Raw genomic sequence first — 23,602 nt, 5'->3', positions numbered from 1 at the left:
ATTTGCTTCTTTTTTTGTGGGAGACTATTTATTACTATTATTGAATATTCAATGCCAGGTAAGAAAACGCCATATAATGGCATTAATAGTCGTAACAATAAAATAATAATTAAATCCGCATACTGACGTTTTCCTGACTAAGTTCAGATAAAGGTGTGAAGTGGCCCAAGACCAAAAACGAAGACCATTCGGATTTCGGATATGTTATCGTCATCGCGTGATATTTGATAACATGACAAACCTTACTATACGGATGTGGCGGTGCCGGAGCATGGTGTGGTGAAGCAAAGCAATGGCCATGCGTGCTGCTCCGATGGACCAGGGTACGCTACCCCACTTGACGCCATGTCTGGTCCCAGAGAAACTCTCATCTATCTTACTGCTATTTACGCTGGTAACCCCTACCTCTTTTCTTTTTCCCTTCTCATAAATTACCATTGCTACTTTGCTAGCTGTACTCATTTTACCACAGAATTTGGTGTTTGCGAAGAAGCTTTCCGTGCGATATCTTCACTCATCAGAATTTTCTGTTGCCTTTCATTTCTTTCAAAGATCTGGGCTTTGTTATCTGGGAATTATCCCTTGAAAATTTGTTATCACTTGCTGTCAGTGATTCATCTGATGCACACTCTTCCTACTCCAATTGAGCCATCAGCCTTGTCACAAGAAACAAAAGAAAAAGGATTTTGTACTGGAATTGAGAGCCGAGGTCGTTGTGATCTCCAGAGGCTCAGCGCATTTCGTAAAACACTTTGGCCCAGAAAAATATAAAAGCTTTAAAATCTAGCTTCTTAGTTTCTTCAGTGCCGGCGAGTGGCACTAATTTTATGACTAGTCAGGGGTTATTGCAAGATCCCTTAATTCTTCATAACATTAAATCAATGGTGCTTCCATTCTAATCTCTCATGCAGTAGCATGTTTCCCGCCCCGCTTTTCTGGGTAGCGACTCAGTGATATTTGGGTCATACTCGTGATATAGCAAAGCAGTTCGCTGATTTTGATGATTGTAATTGAATCTACATGATACAGGAACAGGAAAGGAGAAGCCAGACTATCTGGCCACTGTGGATGTTGATCCAAGCTCTCCAACTTATTCTAAAGTTATCCACAGGCTACCTGTACCTTATGTGGGTGATGAACTTCATCATACAGGGTGGAATGCTTGCAGCTCTTGCCATGGAGATCCATCCGCTGATAGACGCTATTTGATCCTTCCTTCTCTCATGTAAGAGGAAAAAACAATCGCTTTTCATTGCTAGTCCGATCTGATGACTTGATACATTTATTTGTCTGAGGCAGGATACAAATTAAATTTTCTTCGATTGCCTTACCAAGTCTTCTCTTATCATATTCCAGATCGGGCCGCATATATGTGGTTGACACAAAAGCAAATCCAAAGGCCCCTTCCTTGCATAAAGTTGTTGAGCCCGAAGAAATCATTAGGAAAACTGGATTAGCATATCCTCACACATCCCATTGCCTTGCTTCCGGTGATATCATGATTTCATGTCTTGGAGATAAGGAAGGAAATGCTAAAGGGAATGGATTTCTTCTTCTTGACTCTGAATTCAGCGTGAAAGGAAGGTACTTCCTTCTTTTAATCTGCAAAAAAATTCACATTCACATGTCAAGATTATCTGAGTTTACCAATTCTATATGTGCCTGGTTTGCGATTATTCATTATAGTTAAGTGTTTGCAGATAGTGTTCATAATTAAACCATATGGTTTTATGCGTTCCTTCACATGTGATAGGTGGGAGAAACCTGGGCATAGTCCTATATTCGGGTATGACTTTTGGTATCAACCACGGCACGGCACAATGATTAGCACATCATGGGGGGCTCCTGCTGCATTCACCAAAGGTTTTAACCCGCAGCATGTGGCTGACGGCTTGTACGGGAGGCATCTTCATGTGTACAGCTGGCCTGGGGGCGAACTGAGACAAACTCTGGACCTTGGAAACACAGGGCTTCTTCCCCTGGAGGCAAGTGTTTGACATAAGCTACGAGGGTTTTTCCTTTTTTCTTTTTGTTGGATTTGAAGCTATTTCGTTACTTACATTGCTCTTATTCAATTTGAACCTTGCTTATACTTGTGGTGACATTGTGCGCCAACTTGGCATGTATTGTGGCTAATTCATCAATAAATGCAGATACGGTTTCTGCATGATCCTTCCAAAGATACAGGTTTCGTTGGGTGTGCATTGTCGAGTAACATGGTACGATTTTTCAAGACTCAGGATGGGTCATGGAGCCATGAGGTATGCAGAAAGAATATCTATATATATTTGTTCTCTTCTTAATTAGTACTGTGCTTTGACTTTCACACGTCAATCAATATTTTCATAGCCTAGACCGATTTTGCAGGTAGCAATATCAGTCAAACCACTGAAAGTGCAAAACTGGATTCTTCCTGAAATGCCTGGGCTTATAACTGATTTTCTGATGTCCCTTGATGATCGGTATCTATACTTTGTGAACTGGCTTCACGGGGATATAAGACAGTACGACATCACGGACATAAAGAATCCTCGACTTACCGGACAAATTTGGGTTGGGGGACTGATAAAGAAAGGAAGCCCCGTAGTAGCTGTAGCAGAAGATGGCACAACTTGGCAATGTGATGTTCCAGAGATCCTGGTCAGTGCTAGTCCATTCTCAAGCTTCGTAACCCTGGTGTTGAAATTCTCTCTCACAATTTTGAACTTTTCTTTGATCGATTGGAAGCAGCTGGTATTCATAAAACATATTTGAACATAGTAATCATTGTCTCATGGTCATGCTCTTAATGCAAATTATATAGAACAAAATATTTCATAAAAATATTGACAGAGAACTTAGTGAAATGGTGAAACTTTAAATCATGATGCTTGATGGGTAACCTTGGAAATGTAAAAGACAGAAACTTAGTTTCAGCCCGTGCTCTGTTTTGAGTTAGACGTCATTAACAACATTTAAGCACGTAATCAACCAGATTAAATGTGGCTGATGAGATAGAACCTTTTCTTTTCAGGGAAACAAGTTAAGAGGGGGGCCTCAGATGATTCAACTGAGTTTAGACGGTAAAAGGTTGTATGTCACCAACTCGCTGTTCAGTCCATGGGACAAACAGTTTTATCCAGAGATAGTGGAGAAAGGATCCCATATTTTACAGATAGATGTTGATACTGAGAAAGGTGGCCTGAAAATAAACCCCAACTTCTTTGTTGACTTTGGAGCTGAGCCTGATGGACCAGCCCTTGCCCATGAGATGAGATATCCTGGCGGTGACTGCACTTCCGACATTTGGATTTAAGCACGTTAAGTATCATACTTGTGTTATCTTCCATACACCCGCAGTTTCACTACTTTAAATGTCATGTAGCAGTCACATCCAACACTATTTGTGTATCTGTATCCTTGTGTTGTGTGAACTTCATGCCTGGGATTAGTAGAATTCAATCATGGATCTCTGTTGTTTAAAGTTGTCTCGAATATCATTAGTGTGAATAGAGTTCAAGTTCCACCACACACCCAAGAACGGAAGTCCAGAAATGACGTCCTTCCAGCACAGTTTATAGAAGATATCTTTTACTGCTAAAAGGTCACTGTATTTGGCATGCGTATCTGTAAGCGCGTTGCTTATGAACCAGCCGGAGTCATGTCCGAGAGTTTTAACCAGACGATGCATCTGTTTTCCGAGCTTCAAAAAGCTATATTGGCACAAGCACTGAGTACACTTGAACGAACCATTGGGTTCACTACAACAATCCCATCTTTTCGCATTTGAGCGAAGCAGCATAACCCTAGTATGCTCCCACCCTGTATCGACCCAGAAATCGACGTTCTCCAAGAAAACAAATGCTTATGCGGCACTCTACGAAACGGTTCAATAGCATCTGATTTTCGTCCATTCTTGAGCACACCCGAATATCCTAACAGTCCAAGAAACTAAATTAAACAGAGAAATTGAATCAAACACGGAACTTGTGTGATCACGCTACTCGCGTTTGGCATGGGTATCAATAAGTGATGACTGTGACAACAACAAAAGCCAGCATGCGCTTGTTTACCATGCCTGTACCTCCGATATTTTATTTTATTTTTATTTGGTTCTAAATATAAAATCTTAATCTATCTTGTTTTTTATATTTATTTATTTTTTTTTAAAAAATAGTTTTTGTATAATGGTAGTTCTAACCAATCGAATATTTTAGGAAAGACAATACTTATTTATTATAAATAACTAATTTAATTAATTATTTTTAATTTATTCAAGTTAATCAACTAATTCTTATATCGAATACCAGAAATACTAATACCTAAATTGACACAAGCCTCAGACCTCAATGAGGTTACTAAGTGTTAGGTCCAAAAAAAAATCCAAAGAAAGAAAAAGAAAATAAAAACAAGGAGACTGATGAAGGAATGGTGAAGCCCTAAACTTCACAAACAACAAGGAGACTAAAGGCCCACCTTGTCTTTCCAAACCGAAGTCTCAGTCATTGATCTCAGTTGGGCCTGATTTCATTTGGCCCATTTATCCCTATTAATAATTAATTTTTTTGGTGAGATATTAGTAATTTAATTTACCCATCAGATCTTAGCCTAAGAGTAAAGGGAGAGAAACAGGAGGAGCAATCCCATTGTAGTTGTTAGATGCGTTTCCGTTTCTCGTCTGAGGTTAACATCTATCTTGTCCTCCATAAATAATGCGACCTGTGATTTATTTGCATGAGGTCCATAATTTTGCGAGTTTCTTTCTTTTTTTTTGGGTATGTATTTTGCTTTAGATAATGTTAATTTCATTAAATTCAATCGTTATACAAAAAACCAAAAAGTAAATCGCACATCGCTAGCATGAAATATTATGCGTAATTATGATTACTGAAAGAAAGGGGATACTTAATTTTTCAACGACGCTTTGATTGTTTTGTGATATGACGTTGTAGTATTCAGGCGCAATAATTGAAGGGGTGGAAACGCTTTTATTCATACGATCAGGCGCAATAACCAGTTTGGCCACGCATCTATACACGGTGAATCAATCAAGCAATCATTTACATAAAACCTAAACAAATACAAAATACAGAGAAGCAAAATATTCAGAAACTGTGAACAGTAGTTGGCATATCTCTTGAATATCTTGATGCAAATGCATGTTGATATGGAAATTACAAGTTAAATCCAAAGCTAGCCATTGCGTTGAAGTGAGGCTAATTAATCATACAAATTTAGGAGACATGTTTGTGAAGAGTAATGTTCATTTTATGGATCTTACCGCATGGGCAATCAATACAGGGTCTGTGTGCGTCAAATTAAATCTCGAGCAATTTGAATGCAGTATTTTTGAACTTTGAAGGGAGGGTCATATATCCATATGGGGAGATCTAAAACCGGCCGAGTTGGAATGCGGCTAGATAATGAAGTTGTGATGGTAACTTGAATTTGATTCATTCAAGCTGTGATCATTTTCAGCGGAATCGTAGCCTGTGGCTGTTGCATTTCCAACCAAAGTTGCTGCTTTCTTAAAATAAATCTTTCGAGTATAGCTTTATTAGCCTATGGCAGTTCAACACATGGCACACAGTCCAATAAGTGCCCTGAAAATGACCATTAAGCTAATATAAACCATTAGTTAATATTTTATGATAAAAAGTTTAGGTGTTGATAAAAAGGTGCTTACAGAGTTACTTACAAATTACTTCTCTGTTTTTAATATAGGCCTAATTAGAGAGTTGATATTACATTTATTGATTTTTTTTCCAAATAAATCCTATTGTTATTTTCTCAATAATAATCAAGTAAGAGGGAGGAAGAGAATTAGGAAGAAGATGCTTAGATGTTTTAGAAAAAAACATATAATTCTTAATCTATTTAAATTAGTTAATTATATCTCATATTAAGGGTTGAAGGGGTATTTACCAACAAAATTTTTTGCATTGGTTATAAGATTTGAATTCGCGGTCTTATGAGTTATAAATTAAATCTTTATTAAAAAATCAATTTTAATCTTTATTAGATAAACCACAAGTTAATATATAAAAAAAGCAATTATAGCCAAGATGCCATCAAAACTCCTCCAAACCCATTCTTCTAGTAATAATCATGGCAATGAGGCGGTTGTGTGTGAATAAAAAGGAGAATTATAATAAATTTTTTTAAAAAAAATTATAAAACAAGCCTAAAATTATCATTTCCTATTCTGAAACTCGTCATTACAAACTACTTAGATTGTTATAAAACTTTTTAGTAATTATTTTTTTTCCTTAATAGCTCATTGTGATTCTCCCTAAATAAAAGGTGTCTTCCCGTAGCTTTACTGGGGTCCAACTTGAAAATGACATAAATTTAAAGGGAAATCATTTTTTATGTGAATTTTGTAGTTTTTATAACAAGTGTGCTTCCACAGGACACAGCATGCAGCGATGAACTCAGAAAAATTAGTTAATGGAGCAAAATATTGAAATAATGAAAGTCATCAAACCTAACTGAAGTTCCAACTTTTTCTTCTCATATGCAACGAATGCTTACGAAGTTTCAAATGGGAGAAATTGAGCATCAAATATTCACCATTTCAAAAGTTACAAAGCATCATTGCTTCTTCTACATCCACCTCCAGTGTGTGCCTGTGCGCGTGTGTGTGAGAGAGTGTGAGAGAGCAGCGTATGATCCAGAAAACTCAAATCACAGCGAAACAATATTGGAGGAGAAGCTAGGAAGTAGATGAAGGGAGGGGTTGGGTTATGGAAAAATGGAATTGGCTAAGCTTGCCGTCTTCTTCAAGGAAGCAATAGACTGAAAGGTAGGGGTGGAGGTCGCCATGCCGTATATATAACGGGCTTCTCAAGGCAGCAGCAGATTGTCCAAAACTACTAAACTAGTACTTCTAAGAAGTGAAAACGAATTAAATATACTTTGAGACAAATGAAAGGATATTATTGGTCTGGTTATATTTAATGTGCGTCTGATCAACCTTTGGTTCTGTAACTTTTCTTGTATACATAAACTAGAAGTCGAAGAAACCTAAGGGACGCTGCAGTCACTAAAAGCTCCCGTCATGCCCGCCGGCCGAGACATTCTCAATACCATCAAAACAAAACATGCCACACGCAATGCCATCCATTTCATTCACTCCTCAGCTTTTAAACATCAGGTATACTAATGTTCTCGTGGATTTGTCTACAGCAACTAAGAATGAATTGATGGTGATCTTCTTTTGTCAATTCTATGTATATCTAATTACAAACAAAGATTACGCTTATCTCTGGGAATTTTTTCCTGGACAAATCTATTATCTCGAGATTCTCTTAGGAATCGTGCAATTGCATGGCCCTTTTATAAATGAAGAGGAGTAGCCCAGTTGCTTACTTAAAAATGACACTTTAATGTACAGACATTTTAATCAAACACTTTGTTAACTTCTATTACAATGTCACCATGTCAACGAGTGCTATATAATAATATTAATAATGCACCACAGTAGTTTTTTTTCCTCTCTTTTTTGTATGTCCTTAAATCCGCAGTGACGTTATTCTGACTGCTTTCTCACAAACATCTATATTCCAAAAAAGACACCGTATGATGATACCAACCTGACTTGTATATAAGGACGTCTGGTGTGGACTCTAACATCCAAAAGCCTTGTGCTCTTCTTCATCTTGATCTCGTAAGGGATGGCTACGGAGGTGGTGGTGCCGGAGCAAGCTGTGGCGGAGCAAAGCAAAACTGTGGTGGAGCAACCGAAAGCTGTGGAGGAGCAAAGCAAAGTTGTGGTGGAGCAAAGCAAAACTGTGGTGGAGCAAAGTAATGAGCATGATTGCTGCCACACTCACACAGGACCAGGGTATGCTTCCCCACTCGCCGCCATGTCTGGTCCCAGAGAGACTCTTATCTATGTCGTTGCTCTTTACTCTGGTAACCCCTCACGCTTTCTCATAAACTACCATTGCTAGCTACGCGCTCTGTATTCTTAAGTGTTTGAGAGGACCGAGAAGACATATGCTTAAACACATCCACAACACACTTTGGTTGATAGTTTGGCCAAAAATAACTGTAAAAGAACTAAATCTGGCTTCTTAGTTTCCTAAACACCTCACTTTTTGATGCAGGGGAGTGCCATTAATTGTAACATTAGTTAGAACCTGGGAATTTCATTACCATATAGGAAGGCACAAGTGACATTTGGGTCGTATCATGTAACTAAGCGGTTTGGTGATTTTTGATGATGGAAAATGAATCACTGTGATACAGGAACAGGAATAGAGAAGCCAGACTATCTAGCCACTATAGATGTGGATCCAAGTTCTCCAACTTATTCACAAGTTATCCACAGGCTACCTATGCCTTATTTAGGTGATGAACTTCACCATACAGGGTGGAATACTTGTAGCTCCTGCTTTGGAGATCCATCGGCCGTTCGACGCTATTTGATCATTCCTTGTCTCATGTAAGACAAATCAACACTAACTCTGCGTATTGCTAGTCAGATTTCAGGGCATAAATTTAACTGCTACGAAACTTTCTCCCTTGTCTTATCAAGTCTTCTCTTATCATGTTCCAGATCGGGTCGCGTATATGTGGTTGACACAAAAACAAATCCAAGGGCCCCTTCCATGCATAAAGTTATTGAGTCGGAAGAAATAGTGGAGAAAACAGGATTAACACACACTCACAATAGCCATTGCCTTGCTTCTGGTGATATAATGATTTCATGTCTTGGAGATAAGGAAGAAAAAGGGTGTGGATATCTTCTTCTTGACTCGGAATTCAATATCAAAGGAAGGTACCCTTTCTTCATCTGCAAGAAATTCAAAGAGCATCTGAGTTTACCCATTCTCACTCATCATGCATAGTTTGGGATTAGCCAAGTGTTTGTAGACAGTGCTCTTAATAAAATCACATGCCTTTATGTGTTGCTTCGCATTTGATAGGTGGGAGAAACCTGGCCACAGTCCTCGATTCAATTATGACTTTTGGTATCAACCACGGCTCGATGTAATGATTGGCACATCATGGGGGGCTCCTTCAGCGTTCACCCAAGGTTTTATCCCGCAGCATGTGTCTGAGGGCTTATATGGGAGGTTTCTGAATGTGTACAGCTGGCCTGAAGGCGAACTCAAACAAACTCTGGACCTTGGCGATGCAGGGCTTATTCCCCTGGAGGCAAGTGTTTGACAGAAGCAGTATTTTTTTTTTTCCCAGCTCCTTTTTGTTCAGTTTGAACCTTGCTTATACTCGTGGTGACGTTATATTATTGTGCACCAACTTTGTCATGTATAGTGGCTAATTTATCAATAAATGCAGATACGATTTCTGCATGATCCTGATAAAGACACAGGTCTCGTTGCGTGTGCATTGTCAAGTAACGTTGTACGATTCTTCAAGACTGAGGATGGGACATGGAGCCATGAGGTATGCAGACTATCCTCTTTTTCATTAGTATTGTGCTTCGGTCAAAGTATTTGAGGCCTAATAAACTGGTTTTGCAGGTTGTAATATCAGTCAAACCGTTGGAAGTGCAAAACTGGGTTCTTCCTGAACTGCCCGGGCTTATAACTGATATTGTGATATCCCTTGATGATCGATTTCTATACACGGTGAACTGGCTTCACGGGGATATAAGACAGTATGACATCACGGACATAAAGAATCCTCGACTTACTGGACAAATATGGGTCGGGGGAGTGATAAAGAAAGGAAGCCAAGTAGAAGCTGTAGCAGAAGATGGTACAACTTGGCAATCTGATGTTCCAGAGATCCAGGTCAGTGCTAATCCATTCCCAAACTCTAGTTTATTTCATGCTCATTAGCATTATTTATCAGTGTTCATCATGAATGGTATTATCAGGGAAAGGAGTTAAGAGGGGGGCCTCAGATGATTCAACTGAGTTTAGATGGGAAAAGGTTATATGTGACCAACTCGCTCTATAGTAAATGGGATAAACAGTTTTATCCAGAGCTAGTGGAGAAAGGATCCCACATGTTGCAGATAGATGTTGATACTGAGGAAGGAGGCCTGAAAATAAACCCAAACTTCTTCGTTGACTTTGGGGCTGAACCGGATGGTCCTGTCCTTGCCCATGAGTTGAGATACCCTGGTGGTGACTGCACCTCCGATATATGGATTTGAGCACAACAAGTATCATATTTGTATATGTCAGTATCTTTTATGTAGCTGCAGTTTCACTGCTTTTCCTTAAACGTTGTTAATGTGTGTGTTTGGTTTCATATTGATTTTGGTCAAAATTACGTTTTGACCAAAAAATAATGTGAGAATATAGTCGCCCCTCCGGTGTTGCGAGATCACATTGGCAGCTAGCTAGCACTACTGCCAACGATATGAATGTCTCATCTTTATGTTGTGTGAACCCAATAAATGATCTTTAAAAAAAAAAAAAATCTCCCCATTTCTTATCAAGACCATTTGATTACGTACGAATAGTGGAAAATCAATATTTTATAAAACTACTATTACAATATTATGTTATGAAAACTAAATAAAGAACTAAAAACTGTTCAAATTTTACCTGAATAGTTTTAAAATGTAGTAATGAAAAAATAAAAAAATATTTTGTAAAATATGAAACTTGAATTGTCTAATTTTATATCCTTGCAGATGAGTGAAAATGAGGAAGGAAAGTGCAGGGAAGTCATGCCCCATCTTCAAGTCTTTCTCAAATACTATGACAGTAAGGAGAGAGTTCGAGCTTTTTTAATCTTACTTTCACTCCGTTTTATAAAATCCTTTTAAAAAAGTTTATCCCTCAATATAATGTTTTTTTATAAATATGCTAAAATATTTTTTCTAAGAAACCAATCATGAATTACTGCCTTGCAAACAATACATGGATAATATTTTTGTTAATAAACCCAATAACAAAAAGGGAAAAAAGAAGCACAATAAGTACTAGAATGATACAAGCTGATTTCATAAACAGAACAGGATATGCATAGGAGAAGGCAGCTAGCTCATGAAAAGTAAACAACCCAAATATACCCTAATGGTCCAAACAAGTTTGGTTTAGTGCGGTCCATCAACACACCAAACTAGTGCCGCCTCCACTAACACGCGTTAATAAAAGCTCTGTGTTCTCCACCAACACACACTAACAACGTTTAAGGAAAAGCTCAGTGTCCATCGACACACCACACTACTAGAACGAAGGAATTGAAGGAAGGAAGGAAGGAAGCAAATTGCAAACACAGAAAGATTAATGGAGTACTACAAAACCACCATTAAACTTGTGATGAGTTTCTGCTTCTTGTTGCTGATGAGCAGCAGGGCGACTTCATTGAGGAGTCATCATGAGGCATACACCTGCAATGGTTCCATAGCAGAATGCAACGAAGAAGACGAGCTGCTGATGGAGTCCGACATAAGCAGAAGGATTTTGGAGGGGAAGAAGTATATTTCTGAAGGCGCTCTGCAGAGGGACAAGCCTGTCTGCAATGGAGGTGCAAGTGGCGAAGCTTATAGCAAATCTGGTGGGTGTCTCCCTCCTCCCTCTAATCGTCCCGATAGAGGCTGTTCTAAGTATTATCGCTGTAGGTCTTAATAATTAGGGTCGTGAAAAGTTTTCAATCCTTTCCACAAATCAATAGTTAGAGAGAGAGGCAACTTCTGATTTTCTCAGTCTTTTGAATAATCCTCTCCCAGCTTTGAGAGATGTTCGTTAATTAATGTGATTGCGTGGGTGAAAACGTGCTCAACTGGGAGATCTCGGTCTTTCCCATGATTACGAACATGATTTGGAGAAGAATCCAGTCGTTGAATAGTTTATACCTTTCTTTTTTCCTTGTGAAAATAATAGGGGAGCAATTCTAGTCCTTGTCTTTTGTTTTCATTATTTCAAAGAAAATTTTGATGTTATTTGAGCTCTCTATTAACCTTTCGCTTGAGTGTCTACTAGGACCGCTATCCCCCTTTAATTCTATGTACAAGAATATTTGCGGCCTGCTATCATATGAACTCCTGAATTGGTACCTTGTGTGTGTTATGACTTTTGTGTTTTATACATGATGAAAAACTAAACATAATTTATTAGTACTTCTTTTTTAAAGAAAATTTCAAGAAATTTCATTGCATAGGGTCGAACTGTTCATCAAGCTCATCTCTTTCGTGGTAGATATATATAATAAATTAACTTTATGCTTACTATGAAGACTTTTTAATGTCTCATTCCTTTAATTTTGTCTACAATAATAAACAATAAATAATAATGAAGTGTTATTAATTTTAAAATATATTATGTCTCCTCATAGAAGTATTTTGCAAATGGGTGCATTGAACAAAGACAATTTTTTTTTGATACAAAAATTTTACTGTGCTGTGGTGCTACCTTCCCAGCGCTGCGACATTAACTCAAGTTTTTATCAGTCCAATTATATATTTTTGTTAAAAGTCGATTCTTCAATTAAGGGCTTTTTTCATTATACTGGGCCTGACATTAGCCCAAGTTTTGATGAGTCGAAGTACCGCACAGGTGAAACCCGGCCTGTGCCCGGGTAGGCTAATAAGGTAATTAAACTTGGATAAGTTAATGAAAATCAATAGGATGATGTGAAAACGAAATGATAAAAATCACAGGAAAATAATGAAAGGTGACTTTTCAATTTTCATAAAAGGTTGGGAGATTCGGATAGCTGCTCAATCAGAGGCGAAGATTGTGGCTAAAGGGGAGCAGCAGTCAGTCAGACAGTCACCCAAGAAGGGGCGGAAGGGATGTTTGGTCACATGGATAGCATATCCCCTGTCCCATCCTCACTGTTCACTGTCGGCATCCACCGACACCTCTTTCCTTCCCTCCCTCGCACTCTCTCCATCCTCCCTGCTCATTTTTAGCGTATTGGCCCAGAAATATTATTAGCGAAATCTTCGATCTCAGCTGCCCAAACGTCCAAAACTGGGATCACCAACGTATACTATATTACTATAGTTGCACAATCAATTATATCATTAATCCCTATCTTAGATTATTTCCCATAACTACTACAATTTATGCCTTGCATCCTCCCCAAAGTGAAAGGGGAAAAAGCCACTTCCCTCTACTCTTAATCTTAATTATCTGAAAATGTATACTTGTAATGATCCTCATCTGCAAATCCAACACTGGGATCTCCTCCATTCCTAATGACTTCCCTCACCTGCTCTATCCTTTCTATCATACCTTGTACAGCTACGTCAAATGCATCTTCAAAATTTTCCAACTTAGCCCTCGGATCTGCATAAATTATCCTTGGAATCAGCTTTATCACCTCATCTCTCATTGCATACACTTCTTCCTCTGATATTCCCAGCAGCACCTTCTCCACATTGACAAGCCATTCCCTCGCATCCCTCACAGGAATATACACAGAGTACTTGGTCCTGTTCTTGGGAAGAAACCACAAATACTGCGAATAAGCTGTACCTGGATGAAAGAAGACAGGAACACAGCCCGCCAACATAGAATCAAAAATGGATCTTCTGGTGTATGAATCACCTGGCGGCTGCAAGCAGAAAACAGATTGTTCAAACACCTCTATAACATTAATGGGGTTGTCACATTTCTCTCCGCCGTTGCTACAATCCACGAACCTGCAGACACTTGAAGCTTTGCAGTGGTCTATGATCTTTCCTCTAATGGAGTCTTCAAGTTCAGGCCTTGGAGCTCCGGTGAAAGTAAACAAATAGGGTCTCTTTTGGTGCCTGATTCTCTCTTGCCACCCGAGAATTTCATCATCATTTGAGGGATGGAAGGAAGTTGGGTATGGTATTGCATAGTCATTATTCCAAGAACTTGCTTCTACTGCTAACATTGACATGTTCATGGATTCAGGCAGAAACCTGAACTTGCTACCCCAGTAAGATTCATTATCGTATTGCCTTCTAAAATCCCAAGATATTCTCCCCGAAACGAGAAAATGATCCCTACCCCACATTTTCTTCCATTCTGGTTTTCCGGCAAGCCATTGAACAAGGTCGAAACCGGAAGAATCCCTCACTGTGAGGCTAGAGTCCCAGAGAAAGCGACTGACATCAAGACCGGCGTAAAAAGGAACAAAAATTGCAGAAGCAAGAGACGAATCATTGGTCAAGCACCTATAATTTTTCATTCTGTTGTGAAAAATTACCTCTAGCAAGAACTGATTAGTGAAATACCAACTCCTGCTGGTCAAAATCCCTTCAGTATTGTTCCCGACCTCTGGGCCCAAACCCAAGTTCTCCATGTACGGACACATGTTGGGTTTATCAGTTCCTCTGGTGAGAACCTGGCAATTCTGGAGCAAGTCATGGTTGAACCGACCTGGAAGGTTATGAATATAAACGTATCGACCAGTGCAGGAAGGATCAGCGTCACTGCTGGTCTTGTTCTTCATCATAACCAACACTGGTTTGTTGACTGGGAAAGAGGCCCCACTAATGCCGGGACCATCAAATGTAGCGGAGTAATCAAAACAGAGAAGAATAGAGAACAAGAGGAAAGAGACGAGAATCGCAAACCAGATATGATGAGCGCAACTTCGGGTGATGGGATTCTCCATTTGCTGGCCGAAAATTCAAGGGGCTACACCGTTGGTAGCATATCATTGGAGTGCACAGTACTATCAGCTCGAGCTTTTAGCGATGGTGGTGATGAAGACGGGCAAGATTTAAGGAACTTTTAGACCAACAAGTGGACCACCAAATGGGTTTGGATTGTGTAAAGACTCTCACGGAGGAAGCAAACGTCGGTTATGTTGCATAGGGATTCAACAACACAGGAGTTAATGTGGGGCGCAAGATTATGTGACCACCTTTCTCCCTCCATCCCGGTATTGGTAAAAACGGGGGAAAGAAAGATGCCGCTGTCACTGTGTCTGCCGTGCTTGTGTCTTCCTTCTCTTTTTCTTTCCTTCCTTCTTATTTTTTTAATATCACGCGCGCGCACATTATATTGTAAACCCGCACACACATGTATATATATTTTGTTTTCAATTCAGAAAAAAGGTACAAAATTAATTAAAATCTAAATTTCTTAAAACCAGATAGAACCATACTATTTTAGTTTTATTTCAATGAATGATTTACTTGTTAAAATGGGAGAATTACGATAACATTTTAAAAAAATAATTGCTAAAAAATTCTAATAACAATTTAAAAAATTTATAATGACAAGTTTTAAAATAAAAATTAATAACTTTTAAGACTTATTTTGTATTTTTTTTGAATTATTATTCTCTCTGTCAAAATGGTGTTAATGTGGCTGTTTAAAATGCGGGAAAACTAACGATTAATAAGCATGAAGAAAATTGATGATATTTTTTAATTATAAACCAGAATGTGTTTTGCCAAGTGCCCAATAGTTCAAACTTTAAAGAGAAATCGATCTTGCCAATACATGGCAGGGCTGTGCAAAGACCAGACCAGACCGGGTTACTCATCAACCGGAAGTTTGGTTTAGATAAGGCCTCGGGCTGGAAAACACAATCCTTAGTCTGGTCTGGTCTAGACAAAACCCGAATTCGGGCCAGACCAGACTTGGTCTCTTGGACTAGGGGGACTGGTCTAGGTGGTCCATCTTCTTCTTCTTCTTCTTCTAAATAATTCAACCAGCAAAATCCACTTAATAGCCAACCTGAAATGCACAATGAGGGAGGAAGCGCAAACATTGAGCTTGCAGATCAAGGATGAGGGGGGGAAGAAGCATGGGTCGATAGAGAGAATGAAGAAGAATCACATATCCACGGGAAGGAGGAAGATGCATAACTGATCTGAAAGTTGAAAGCTGCAAAGTTGATTGAGAAGGCCAATCGACGCTAGCAAACTGAAAAGGGAGAGATTGAGGATGGTGTCGACACAATGACCTGAAGGGGGAGAGGTTGAGGAAGGCAATACGAACTGCAGGTGGACAAAATAGACTCTAGTGGTGCAGTGGTCGGGAATGGTCACAGGTGATAGAGTAGGAAGGTCGCTAATGAGAGAGCAACGGGATGGAGACTAAAAAAATTAAGAAGATGATGAAGAAGAAAGAGGTGAGAGGCCGAAGACTATAGACTGAGATTGATGATGAGGAGACTAATTTGGTGGCTAGTGCTTGTTGCTTTTGAGCTTTAGATCATCGACGGCAAAGGGATGAGAGATGAAGAAAGCAAGACTGAAGCTGGTAAGGTATTGAGGTTGACGGCGACGGGAAGTGCATCTATGGGAGAGAAAAATGATGGTATTAGGTTAGAATTATTTTTTTTAATATATATATGTATATATAATATTCGGGCTAGACTAGACCGGACCAAGTGGTCTAAATGCTTGGTCCCTGGTCTAGTCCAACCCGAAGAAAGCAGTCTGGTCTGGTTGGTCTTTTATTGCATCGGGTCATTTTTTTTTAGACCAGATTGGGTCGGGTTCACTCAGACTGGACTGGGTTGGACCAGACTGCGGGTTTTTTGAACAGCCCTAATACATGGCAATTCCATAAAAATTAAGGGGGATTTAAAAAAAATCTTCTCTGGGAACAAAATAAAGGAAAATTGACATAAAAAACATTTGAAAATTACAATATTCTAATTGATACCTCAAAGTTCAAAATCCTAAAAGAAAAAACAGTGCGTGATCTGATATTTTATAAATATAATCAAATGACTAAAATGTTCTTGTATTAGATTTTAAAAAAAATATCAAACTTATTATTGCTAATACATTTATTGTTATTAGCTGTTTGTCATTATCAGTTTATAGCTTATTAATAAATAACTTTTCATTATTAATATATTTTTGTCATTTGTTGTTCAACACCTATTATTAGCGGTTAACAACTTATTGATAAATTTTTTGATACAATTATATTTTTGTTATTTAATTATATTTATAAAATAACTCATCAAGTTTCACTTATTTTTTTAAGATCTTGAAGTCCTAAGTGTGTAAATTAAAATATTACAAATTTTAATTTCCTTTTATTTTATTTTTCTCAAAATAAAACAGACTCTTCGCGCGGATCAGTAATTAGGGGTTTAGGGTAGAAAAGGAACAGGGTTTTAGGCCTCTTTGTCTCCTATTCATCAACCTCTTTCTTTTCCTCGTTGTTCGGAAAATCCATCACCATGAGCAGGTCAGGCCAGCCGCCAGATCTCAAGAAGTAAGCGTTGCTTTCTTTGTCATCTCTATGTTTCTCTTCCATTTTTTTATCTGTCTATTTTTTCTATTGTTGTTTTGTCTAAGCATTTGTTTTTGTTTTTCTCCGCCTTCCTACAGGTACATGGACAAGAAACTTCAGAGTAGGTTCCCTTCTTTCCGTTCCTTGCCCCCCTAAAATGGTTTAACGAATTAATCCGCTTAAGTTCTCTGTCTTTGAGTTCTGCGCTGCAATGACTTCCCTCTTGGTAAGTTTTGTTTCCGGTGGCTTGATTCTCGTCTTCGATGTCGAGAAATGATCTAATGTTCTGTTCCGATTTCGTTTCTGTCGACTGAAATTTTGTAAAGAGTCTTGGTCTCGAGTCGAGCTGGAATTCCATAGAATTTTTGGATTCATCATTTTCCATCCGAACTTGGTGGTTAAACTCTACTTCGGTTACGATAGTGTAGGGGAGGTCCTTCTAACAAATGGAGTTGACGACATTTCGTTTCGGATTCAACCGGGTTATTCTATTCCACCTCTTAGAAAGATTAGAAAGAAAAGAACTTTTTGAGAGAGACAGGTTGTTGGGTGCCTCAAGTTTTCATCTGGAAGTCGTTTGTTATCCAGATATCTGAAGAAAAGGGAGCCTAACGTGTCCAGTTAGTAACTTTTTAGGGATACTTAGTTCCCTCTAATTTGTTTCTGCATTTTCGGTTCCAAGGATGAGGAAAGCCGTGAGCTTTCTATGACGAAATTCATCGATCGAATGACACTTAAGTGGAAATTAGTTACGGCTAAAAATGAAATTCATCGACCAGATTTTTCTCTTTAAGACGACATGTGAAAAGGAAATGCCGGCCCCAATTTTTGTATGCACGTAATCATTGATGACGTGAAGTCGACTGCCGAAGTTTTCTATTCAGGAGCTTTGTATCAGTACTATTTTCATGCCGCATGCTTGTTGCTTCATCCCTAGTCCTAGAAGCCCTATGCCCAATTGAACTGTGGGTGAGTCGAAGCTTCTTTGGTTTGTGCTTCTATTTCTGTATCTATGGTCGATCCATAGTAGCTCATTTGGCTCAAATACAGCCTGAATTTCTAGGACCACCCGATTATCCTATTGTAAAGACTAACTCTTTCTGCACTTGCATGTTGGACGTTATCAGTTATACAAGTATAGGTTGAATGGGGTCTCATATCTGGCCTCTCTCCACCTCACTGCCCAGTTCTCATCTGCTATTTACGTCCTTGCTATTAACTTGTGTGATATTTGGACGGGAGCTTGAGCTGCTCCATCCAATTGTTCAGATTGGATAACATTCTTCTTATTTGACACATATTCTTCCCATACACTTCTATATCATTCTTCACGAGCAGATTCGCCTAGTCCATTTTGTATTTCATGATTGATTATTTAATTACTCGTGATTTCCGATTCTGTCTGTGTTAGTACGTGCCTTTGTTTTAAAACCTTGATAAGGTAGGTTTATGTTAGTAAACACCCCTCGAGAGATGGACACAATAAAATACTCAAGACGTGTTCTTTTGCAGTCAAGCTGAATGCAAATCGGATGATTATAGGCACTCTTAGGGGGTTTGACCAGTTCATGAACCTAGTTGTTGACAATACTGTGGAAGTGAATGGCAACGAGAAAAATGATATAGGCATGGTGGTAGGTTCTTATTCTTTGCATTTTATGTTTCATGATCGGCGTTCAAGATGCAGGCACCAATAAAAAGTTTGATGATTTGCTCTGTTGCTGCAGGTTATCAGAGGAAATAGTGTGGTCACTGTTGAGGCACTTGAACCTGTGAACAGGTCATAGGGACTTATCGGGTTTGCATATGTTTATGCTTTCAAAATGCGTTTGCTTAGGCAATGTGCTTCTGAGTATGACTTGTAATGATGGATCTTGAGAGAGCCGTGCTGGCCGCCATTAGTTGTGGATGCTCATCTGCTCCTTTGGATTCACAAGGAACTCATATATTGAACAATTTTCATTGGTAGAAGGATTTTGTAAATGAAAAGAATGGTACCCATAAAATTTTCTCATGTCATGGTCAGAACAAAAATGCAGCACCTTCATTACAAAAGGATACTTAAATTTTTTGCAAATTGTTGATTTTATGAAATGTAAGTTTTGGAATACAAGGGGCTAGAGCTCATCTGGTAATAAAATTGAAAATAGAGTGTAAAAATGTGAAAGGGTATAAATATCGTTAATGTGACTGATAACAGACGGAAAATTTAAACAAAATTTATAGACCAATTTATCTTAGAAATTAAGTATCTTAAGAGTATTTGAGAAGTTTTTAGAAAAATAAGTTCAGAGAAGTTGTCCCTGCCTGAGTTTAACCGTATCTTTTTGTGAAATTCCATTTTTTGCTATAGCGTGGTGGTCAAAGTACCGATCCATAACAAAAGACTTACGTGGGATATGATATCCCATTTACGTGTCCTTGGCCCCAAAAAAAAAAAAAATCCCCCATTTGCATAAGGCAATTCTCATAGGGGCAAAGCTCGATTATCTACCGGCTTTTGATCTTCTCTTTCAGATCCTATTCTCTGGCATTCTTCCTTTTTACAATTAATTAATAATTAGCGTATTTTTAGACAGTTTTTTTTTTTTTGAGTGCATCAAACTAATCTTAACCATATTTAGTGATACTCTTATTTAATATACAATATACTCTCTTGATTCATAATATGGGAAATTAGTTAACTTTTTTCTAATTCTAAGAAATAGAAGTTTAGTCATTAAATGTCTTAAAATGATAAAGTTACCTACAATGTTATACTTCTATTATCTTGCCTCTCTCCTATATTTTATAAGGGTGAATGTGGAAAAATAACATCAATTATTGTGTTTTATATTTTAAATTATAATTTTATTTTAACCAATGTCTTATGTTATGGAGCAGAGGAAGTACATGGCAATTTATACATTTTGAAGCAACCGCTCAGCCAGGTATTTTAAATCATTCAAATATGGAAGCTGCAAAAGAAGGGTCAGGTCAATAGGCATTGAGCTTGAGGAACATTAGATGGGGAGCTTTTGCCATGAGCGTTTAAGCACGACGCATCTGCTGTTTTTCCGGGAACAGAAGAAGTTATATGGATTTGATCCAAGACAATGTTGGTGCATCCTATGACTCGGTCGCACAATAATTGGATCGCATTCTCACTTGCCGCAGTTCCTTGAAAATTCCTAAATGTTACGTCGCTTACCTTCACTGCTTTGTTGTCGTCATCCTTCGGAGAATAAGCTCTATAATTCTGGTCGATAATCACCGGGTGTTGAGCTTCTACCAGTATCATGTCCTCAAATGTGATCTTTCTGGCAAACCCGGATCCTCCCTTATCATGAACAAAACACAAAATATGTATATTATCTGGTCAATGCGTGATCGTATCAACCTCCCATTTATGTCTGATATAAGAATGCATGGCATACCTTCCATGTCTTGATTCTTGCTCCATTTGAAGTTCTTGTGAAGGTACAGTTTCGGACATGGATCTCTTCCACTTGGGCATAACTTCCATCTTTTCCCAGGCTTCCAATGCTAAAGAGGCACATTGACCCGACAAAACATACCACAGAATGAGTCTTACAAATTTTTTTTTTTTAACAAGAGCAGGTTTTTTTTGGAAGTTTCAATGAAGGAAATAAAGAATAGGCCAAAAAATAAACAGAGATGATTGAAACCGTGATCACCTTATGCCGTGACCAGGCCCACAAAAAATACCGGTAATGTTGATGAAGGATGAACCTCCATCGATGGCGATGCAATCATCACCTGCAACAACAGAAGAGCAGGATAAATTAGGAACACACACGTGAGTCAAATGTGGGAGAGGGTAAGTGAATTAGTTAGGTTGGTTAGTTACCAAGTTGCATGGAAGAATGTGCAACAACAACGTTGGATGAATTTGCTATATCAATGCCGTCAGTGTTAGGGCTATCCTGAGGGGCATCAAGGCGCACATTGGATATATTGGAACCCTGGCAATCGTCCACGCTTATATGACCACCTGGACTGTTGACCACACGAAACCCCACAAGTTCCAAAGAAGCACACTTGTGAAAACTCAAAGCCTGCACCATTTCATCCCACTAGTTAATTTACAATATAATTCACTATTGTTTAAATTTGTTGCCTTTGATTTGATTTGCTAATTACTTCGAATATAGTATCCGAAGCAGAGGGTAAGTTTATAAACTTATACCTGCGGCCTTTGACATTGGTTCTTGGCAAAACAGTCCCACCACGGAGCACCTTGGCCATCAAAAGTACCATTTCCACGCACATGAAGTCTATATACCTCTAAGAATCGAATCCATGCGTCCATATCATCGTCTGGCCATTTCCAAGCATTGACACTTGCAGGAGCAATTATGGTCCCATTAATCTGGCAACATAAGAGAAAAAAATAAATACGTTGTGACGAGGTCCAGCGCTAGTATTCTGCATCTGGAAGTGTTGGGGTTGATCAAATGAAAAGGAGAAAATGTGTTTAATTAATTTACCCAGAAATAAATGGATGAAGGCTTGCAAGGACCCTGAAAAAGCACAGGTTGCAACATGAAGGTTTTGCCTTCAGGTATTAAGAGGGTCGAGGGCTTGCCTTGGGTTGAGTTACAGACATTCGTCCATGCTTTGAGAAAAGCCTTACAAGTTGTCACAAGACATGACCAACAAAAATTAATCAGCCAAATGGGCTATAGTACGATGAGATTAGTAGATAGAGAGTTAAGATTATGTAGATGAAGTTGGCATTTTCAGGGATTACATACTTGGGAATCATCAGTTTTGCCGTCTCCTGCAGCACCAAAATCAAGCACATTGAAGATAGGACCAGGTTGAGCTGTTATTGTTTCAGGGAAGAAAGGCGAGGCAACAAAGCATAGAAAAATGATAGCAATTAGGCCCTCCATTTTTGTTTTGAATTGGAGAAACTGTTGCAGTTCAAATCATGCGACCATCCGTGATGGAAGTTTGTGTCTATAACAGCTAGTGGGGAAAAAGAGGCATTATTACTTGGTATTTCTTGTATGAATGCTTTTGGTAATTTCAGACATGTTATCCTCGCATAGGATCATGCTTCCCTATAAAACACTGGTTTTACCATCTGATGCATTTATATTTATTCCTCCGGATCTTCAATTTGTTTGCTCAATCTTTAAGTGCATTGCACCATTTTAATGATTCGGTTCTTCCTACCTTAGCCATTTTTATACCTTTAATTTGAGAAATAAACAAGTGGTATGGATTAGTATAATCTCATCTTCAAGTCGTGCCTTGATCTTTTATCATGTTATGTTATCTTCATGTTTCAATTATTCCTCCAGATGCATATTTAACTATTTACGCGTCAGCTTAATTAAGCATTATTTAATACCGATAATTGTCTACTATAATTGGTTTCTTGTATTTATTCGCCTTCCTTCTCAGTTCATATATGCACAGAGTTAATTGGAAGATGATTTTGAGAAATAAAAGAAATCCATTATCATTTAAATGCATGAATTAATATCTATTTATTCTAGGGGTGTTCAAGGCCGGTCCGTCCCGGTCGGCCTGTTCTGGTCCCGGTCTTATTGGGACGGGACGGATCTGTCCAGAAATTTTTCGGGATAGGACAAAAAAAGGACCGGGATGGGACGGGACACGGGGCAGGATTGTCCTGTCCCGGTTCCTTTTTTTTTAATTTTTTATCCTATTTATATAATATCATTTTTTTCATATTTTTTTAAAGATTTGAGACTATTGTATGAAACTATAGATATATTTATTTAGAGTTTTTATATTTGTTAATGATTTGAGATTATTGATCATTAGAATTTTTAGCAAGTTTTTATTGTGTTAAAAGCTTTTATTTAGAGTTTTTAATGATTATTATATGTAATATTTTGAGCTTTTGTTTAAAAGTGCCCAAACAAATAAAAAAGAAAATAAAAAGATGTTTTTATAAGGTTTAAGCCCAAAAAAATATAATTAAAAAAATCAGATTTTTTAAAAAAATTTAAAAAATTTAAAAATACTTCGGGACGTCTCGGATCTGTCCCGTCCCGTCCCAACCGAGACCGGGACAATCCCGGGATGGGCCGGGACACGGGACAAATTTTTTGTCCCGTTACTGTTCATCGGGATAGAACCAGGACGGGCTTGTCCCGGTCCCAATCCGTCCCATGAACAGCCTTAATTTATTTATTATTTGGTTTATTATAGCTGGTTGCTAGTTCCTATCTTTGCTGTTTCTTATTTGTCTTTGTTATGGCTTTTGGAGGTTTTTGTCATCAAATGATGATCCACTTTTTAACAGCTAAACCCTTGTTTGTAGCAAGGATATGATAAGGTATACGGGTAATGATGAAAATTTCACTTAGCATCCTTAATTATTATAAAAGTCCGTAACTAATGAACAAAACTTCTTTAAATAGTGACTTTTACTAAGGGTAATTTTAAAATTTTACAAGAAATAATTAATTTTATTTACTTCTACTATTTTGTGTAAAGTTGTTATTAAGTGCTTATAATAAGGA

General features: G+C 38.2%; 6 protein-coding genes across 8 annotated transcripts; 4 read left to right on the top strand and 2 right to left on the bottom strand.

The window, feature by feature from the left end:
* Nucleotides 1-231: 231 nt before the first annotated feature.
* On the top strand, nt 232-3,510 carry LOC114718555 (selenium-binding protein 2; the record flags this gene model as incomplete). Its single annotated transcript, XM_028903910.1, has 7 exons — nt 232-394; nt 1,030-1,225; nt 1,357-1,584; nt 1,754-1,985; nt 2,154-2,261; nt 2,368-2,640; nt 3,014-3,510. Coding segments are annotated over 7 exons (1,482 nt in total), but the record flags the coding sequence as incomplete, so codon positions are not given.
* Nucleotides 3,511-7,595: 4,085 nt separating this feature from the next.
* LOC114718544 (selenium-binding protein 2-like) lies at nt 7,596-10,380 on the top strand. Its single transcript, XM_028903898.1, has 7 exons — nt 7,596-7,896; nt 8,233-8,428; nt 8,543-8,764; nt 8,913-9,144; nt 9,286-9,393; nt 9,471-9,743; nt 9,830-10,380. The coding sequence occupies exons 1-7, from the start codon at nt 7,656-7,658 to the stop codon at nt 10,109-10,111; spliced, it is 1,554 nt and encodes a 517-aa protein (XP_028759731.1). The 5' UTR covers nt 7,596-7,655; the 3' UTR covers nt 10,112-10,380.
* A 514-nt stretch (nt 10,381-10,894) lies between these two features.
* Nucleotides 10,895-11,851, top strand: LOC114718545 (protein RALF-like 32). The gene has a single exon (XM_028903899.1). The coding sequence runs from the start codon at nt 11,196-11,198 to the stop codon at nt 11,535-11,537; it is 342 nt and encodes a 113-aa protein (XP_028759732.1). The 5' UTR covers nt 10,895-11,195; the 3' UTR covers nt 11,538-11,851.
* A 658-nt stretch (nt 11,852-12,509) lies between these two features.
* On the bottom strand, nt 12,510-14,869 carry LOC114718434 (probable xyloglucan galactosyltransferase GT14). Its single transcript, XM_028903738.1, has one exon. It carries the CDS (start codon nt 14,503-14,505, stop codon nt 13,039-13,041), a length of 1,467 nt encoding a protein of 488 aa, XP_028759571.1. The 5' UTR covers nt 14,506-14,869; the 3' UTR covers nt 12,510-13,038.
* Nucleotides 14,870-16,958: 2,089 nt separating this feature from the next.
* On the top strand, nt 16,959-19,173 carry LOC114718435 (probable small nuclear ribonucleoprotein G). 3 transcript variants are annotated; one of them, XM_028903739.1, is made up of 4 exons: nt 16,959-17,078; nt 17,195-17,217; nt 18,609-18,730; nt 18,824-19,173. In XM_028903739.1, the coding sequence occupies exons 1-4, from the start codon at nt 17,044-17,046 to the stop codon at nt 18,881-18,883; spliced, it is 240 nt and encodes a 79-aa protein (XP_028759572.1). In that variant the 5' UTR covers nt 16,959-17,043; the 3' UTR covers nt 18,884-19,173. The 3 variants fall into 3 exon arrangements, with proteins under 3 accessions (XP_028759572.1, XP_028759573.1, XP_028759574.1); XM_028903740.1 differs by lacking the exon at nt 17,195-17,217 and having other exon boundaries at nt 17,027-17,078; XM_028903741.1 differs by lacking the exons at nt 16,959-17,078; nt 17,195-17,217 and adding an exon at nt 17,263-18,065.
* Nucleotides 19,174-19,979: 806 nt separating this feature from the next.
* On the bottom strand, nt 19,980-21,994 carry LOC114718553 (probable polygalacturonase At3g15720). Its single transcript, XM_028903909.1, has 7 exons — nt 21,854-21,994; nt 21,587-21,727; nt 21,286-21,468; nt 20,947-21,154; nt 20,774-20,855; nt 20,513-20,621; nt 19,980-20,415 (listed from the first exon to the last, which is right to left on the bottom strand). Exons 1-7 carry the CDS (start codon nt 21,992-21,994, stop codon nt 20,068-20,070), a joined length of 1,212 nt encoding a protein of 403 aa, XP_028759742.1. The 3' UTR covers nt 19,980-20,067.
* Nucleotides 21,995-23,602: the final 1,608 nt, after the last annotated feature.

The sequence above is a fragment of the Neltuma alba genome, unplaced genomic scaffold (genome assembly GCF_004799145.2).
Source record: "Neltuma alba isolate B1F8T4 unplaced genomic scaffold, ASM479914v2 tig00011850_pilon, whole genome shotgun sequence".
In the NCBI taxonomy this organism is placed as follows: domain Eukaryota; kingdom Viridiplantae; phylum Streptophyta; class Magnoliopsida; order Fabales; family Fabaceae; genus Neltuma; species Neltuma alba.
The sequence above is the reverse complement of the archived record's forward strand: the minus strand, read 5'-3'. Positions and strand labels throughout refer to the sequence as shown.

Excerpts from the sequence above, each read along its gene's own strand:
- LOC114718544 (XM_028903898.1), top strand. The coding sequence starts at position 7,656 with ATGGCTACGGAGGTGGTGGTGCCGGAGCAAGCTGTGGCGGAGCAAAGC. Across the intron at positions 8,765-8,912 it reads GAATTCAATATCAAAGGAAG|GTGGGAGAAACCTGGCCACA; the intron begins GTACCCTTTCTT and ends CGCATTTGATAG. Across the intron at positions 9,145-9,285 it reads CAGGGCTTATTCCCCTGGAG|ATACGATTTCTGCATGATCC; the intron begins GCAAGTGTTTGA and ends CAATAAATGCAG.
- LOC114718545 (XM_028903899.1), top strand. The coding sequence starts at position 11,196 with ATGGAGTACTACAAAACCACCATTAAACTTGTGATGAGTTTCTGCTTC.
- LOC114718434 (XM_028903738.1), bottom strand. The coding sequence starts at position 14,505 with ATGGAGAATCCCATCACCCGAAGTTGCGCTCATCATATCTGGTTTGCG.
- LOC114718435 (XM_028903739.1), top strand. The coding sequence starts at position 17,044 with ATGAGCAGGTCAGGCCAGCCGCCAGATCTCAAGAA. Across the intron at positions 17,218-18,608 it reads CATGGACAAGAAACTTCAGA|TCAAGCTGAATGCAAATCGG; the intron begins GTAGGTTCCCTT and ends GTTCTTTTGCAG. Across the intron at positions 18,731-18,823 it reads AAAATGATATAGGCATGGTG|GTTATCAGAGGAAATAGTGT; the intron begins GTAGGTTCTTAT and ends CTGTTGCTGCAG.
- LOC114718553 (XM_028903909.1), bottom strand. The coding sequence starts at position 21,994 with ATGGAGGGCCTAATTGCTATCATTTTTCTATGCTTTGTTGCCTCGCCT. Across the intron at positions 21,155-21,285 it reads ACCAATGTCAAAGGCCGCAG|GCTTTGAGTTTTCACAAGTG; the intron begins GTATAAGTTTAT and ends GAAATGGTGCAG. Across the intron at positions 20,416-20,512 it reads CAAGAATCAAGACATGGAAG|GGAGGATCCGGGTTTGCCAG; the intron begins GTATGCCATGCA and ends GTTCATGATAAG.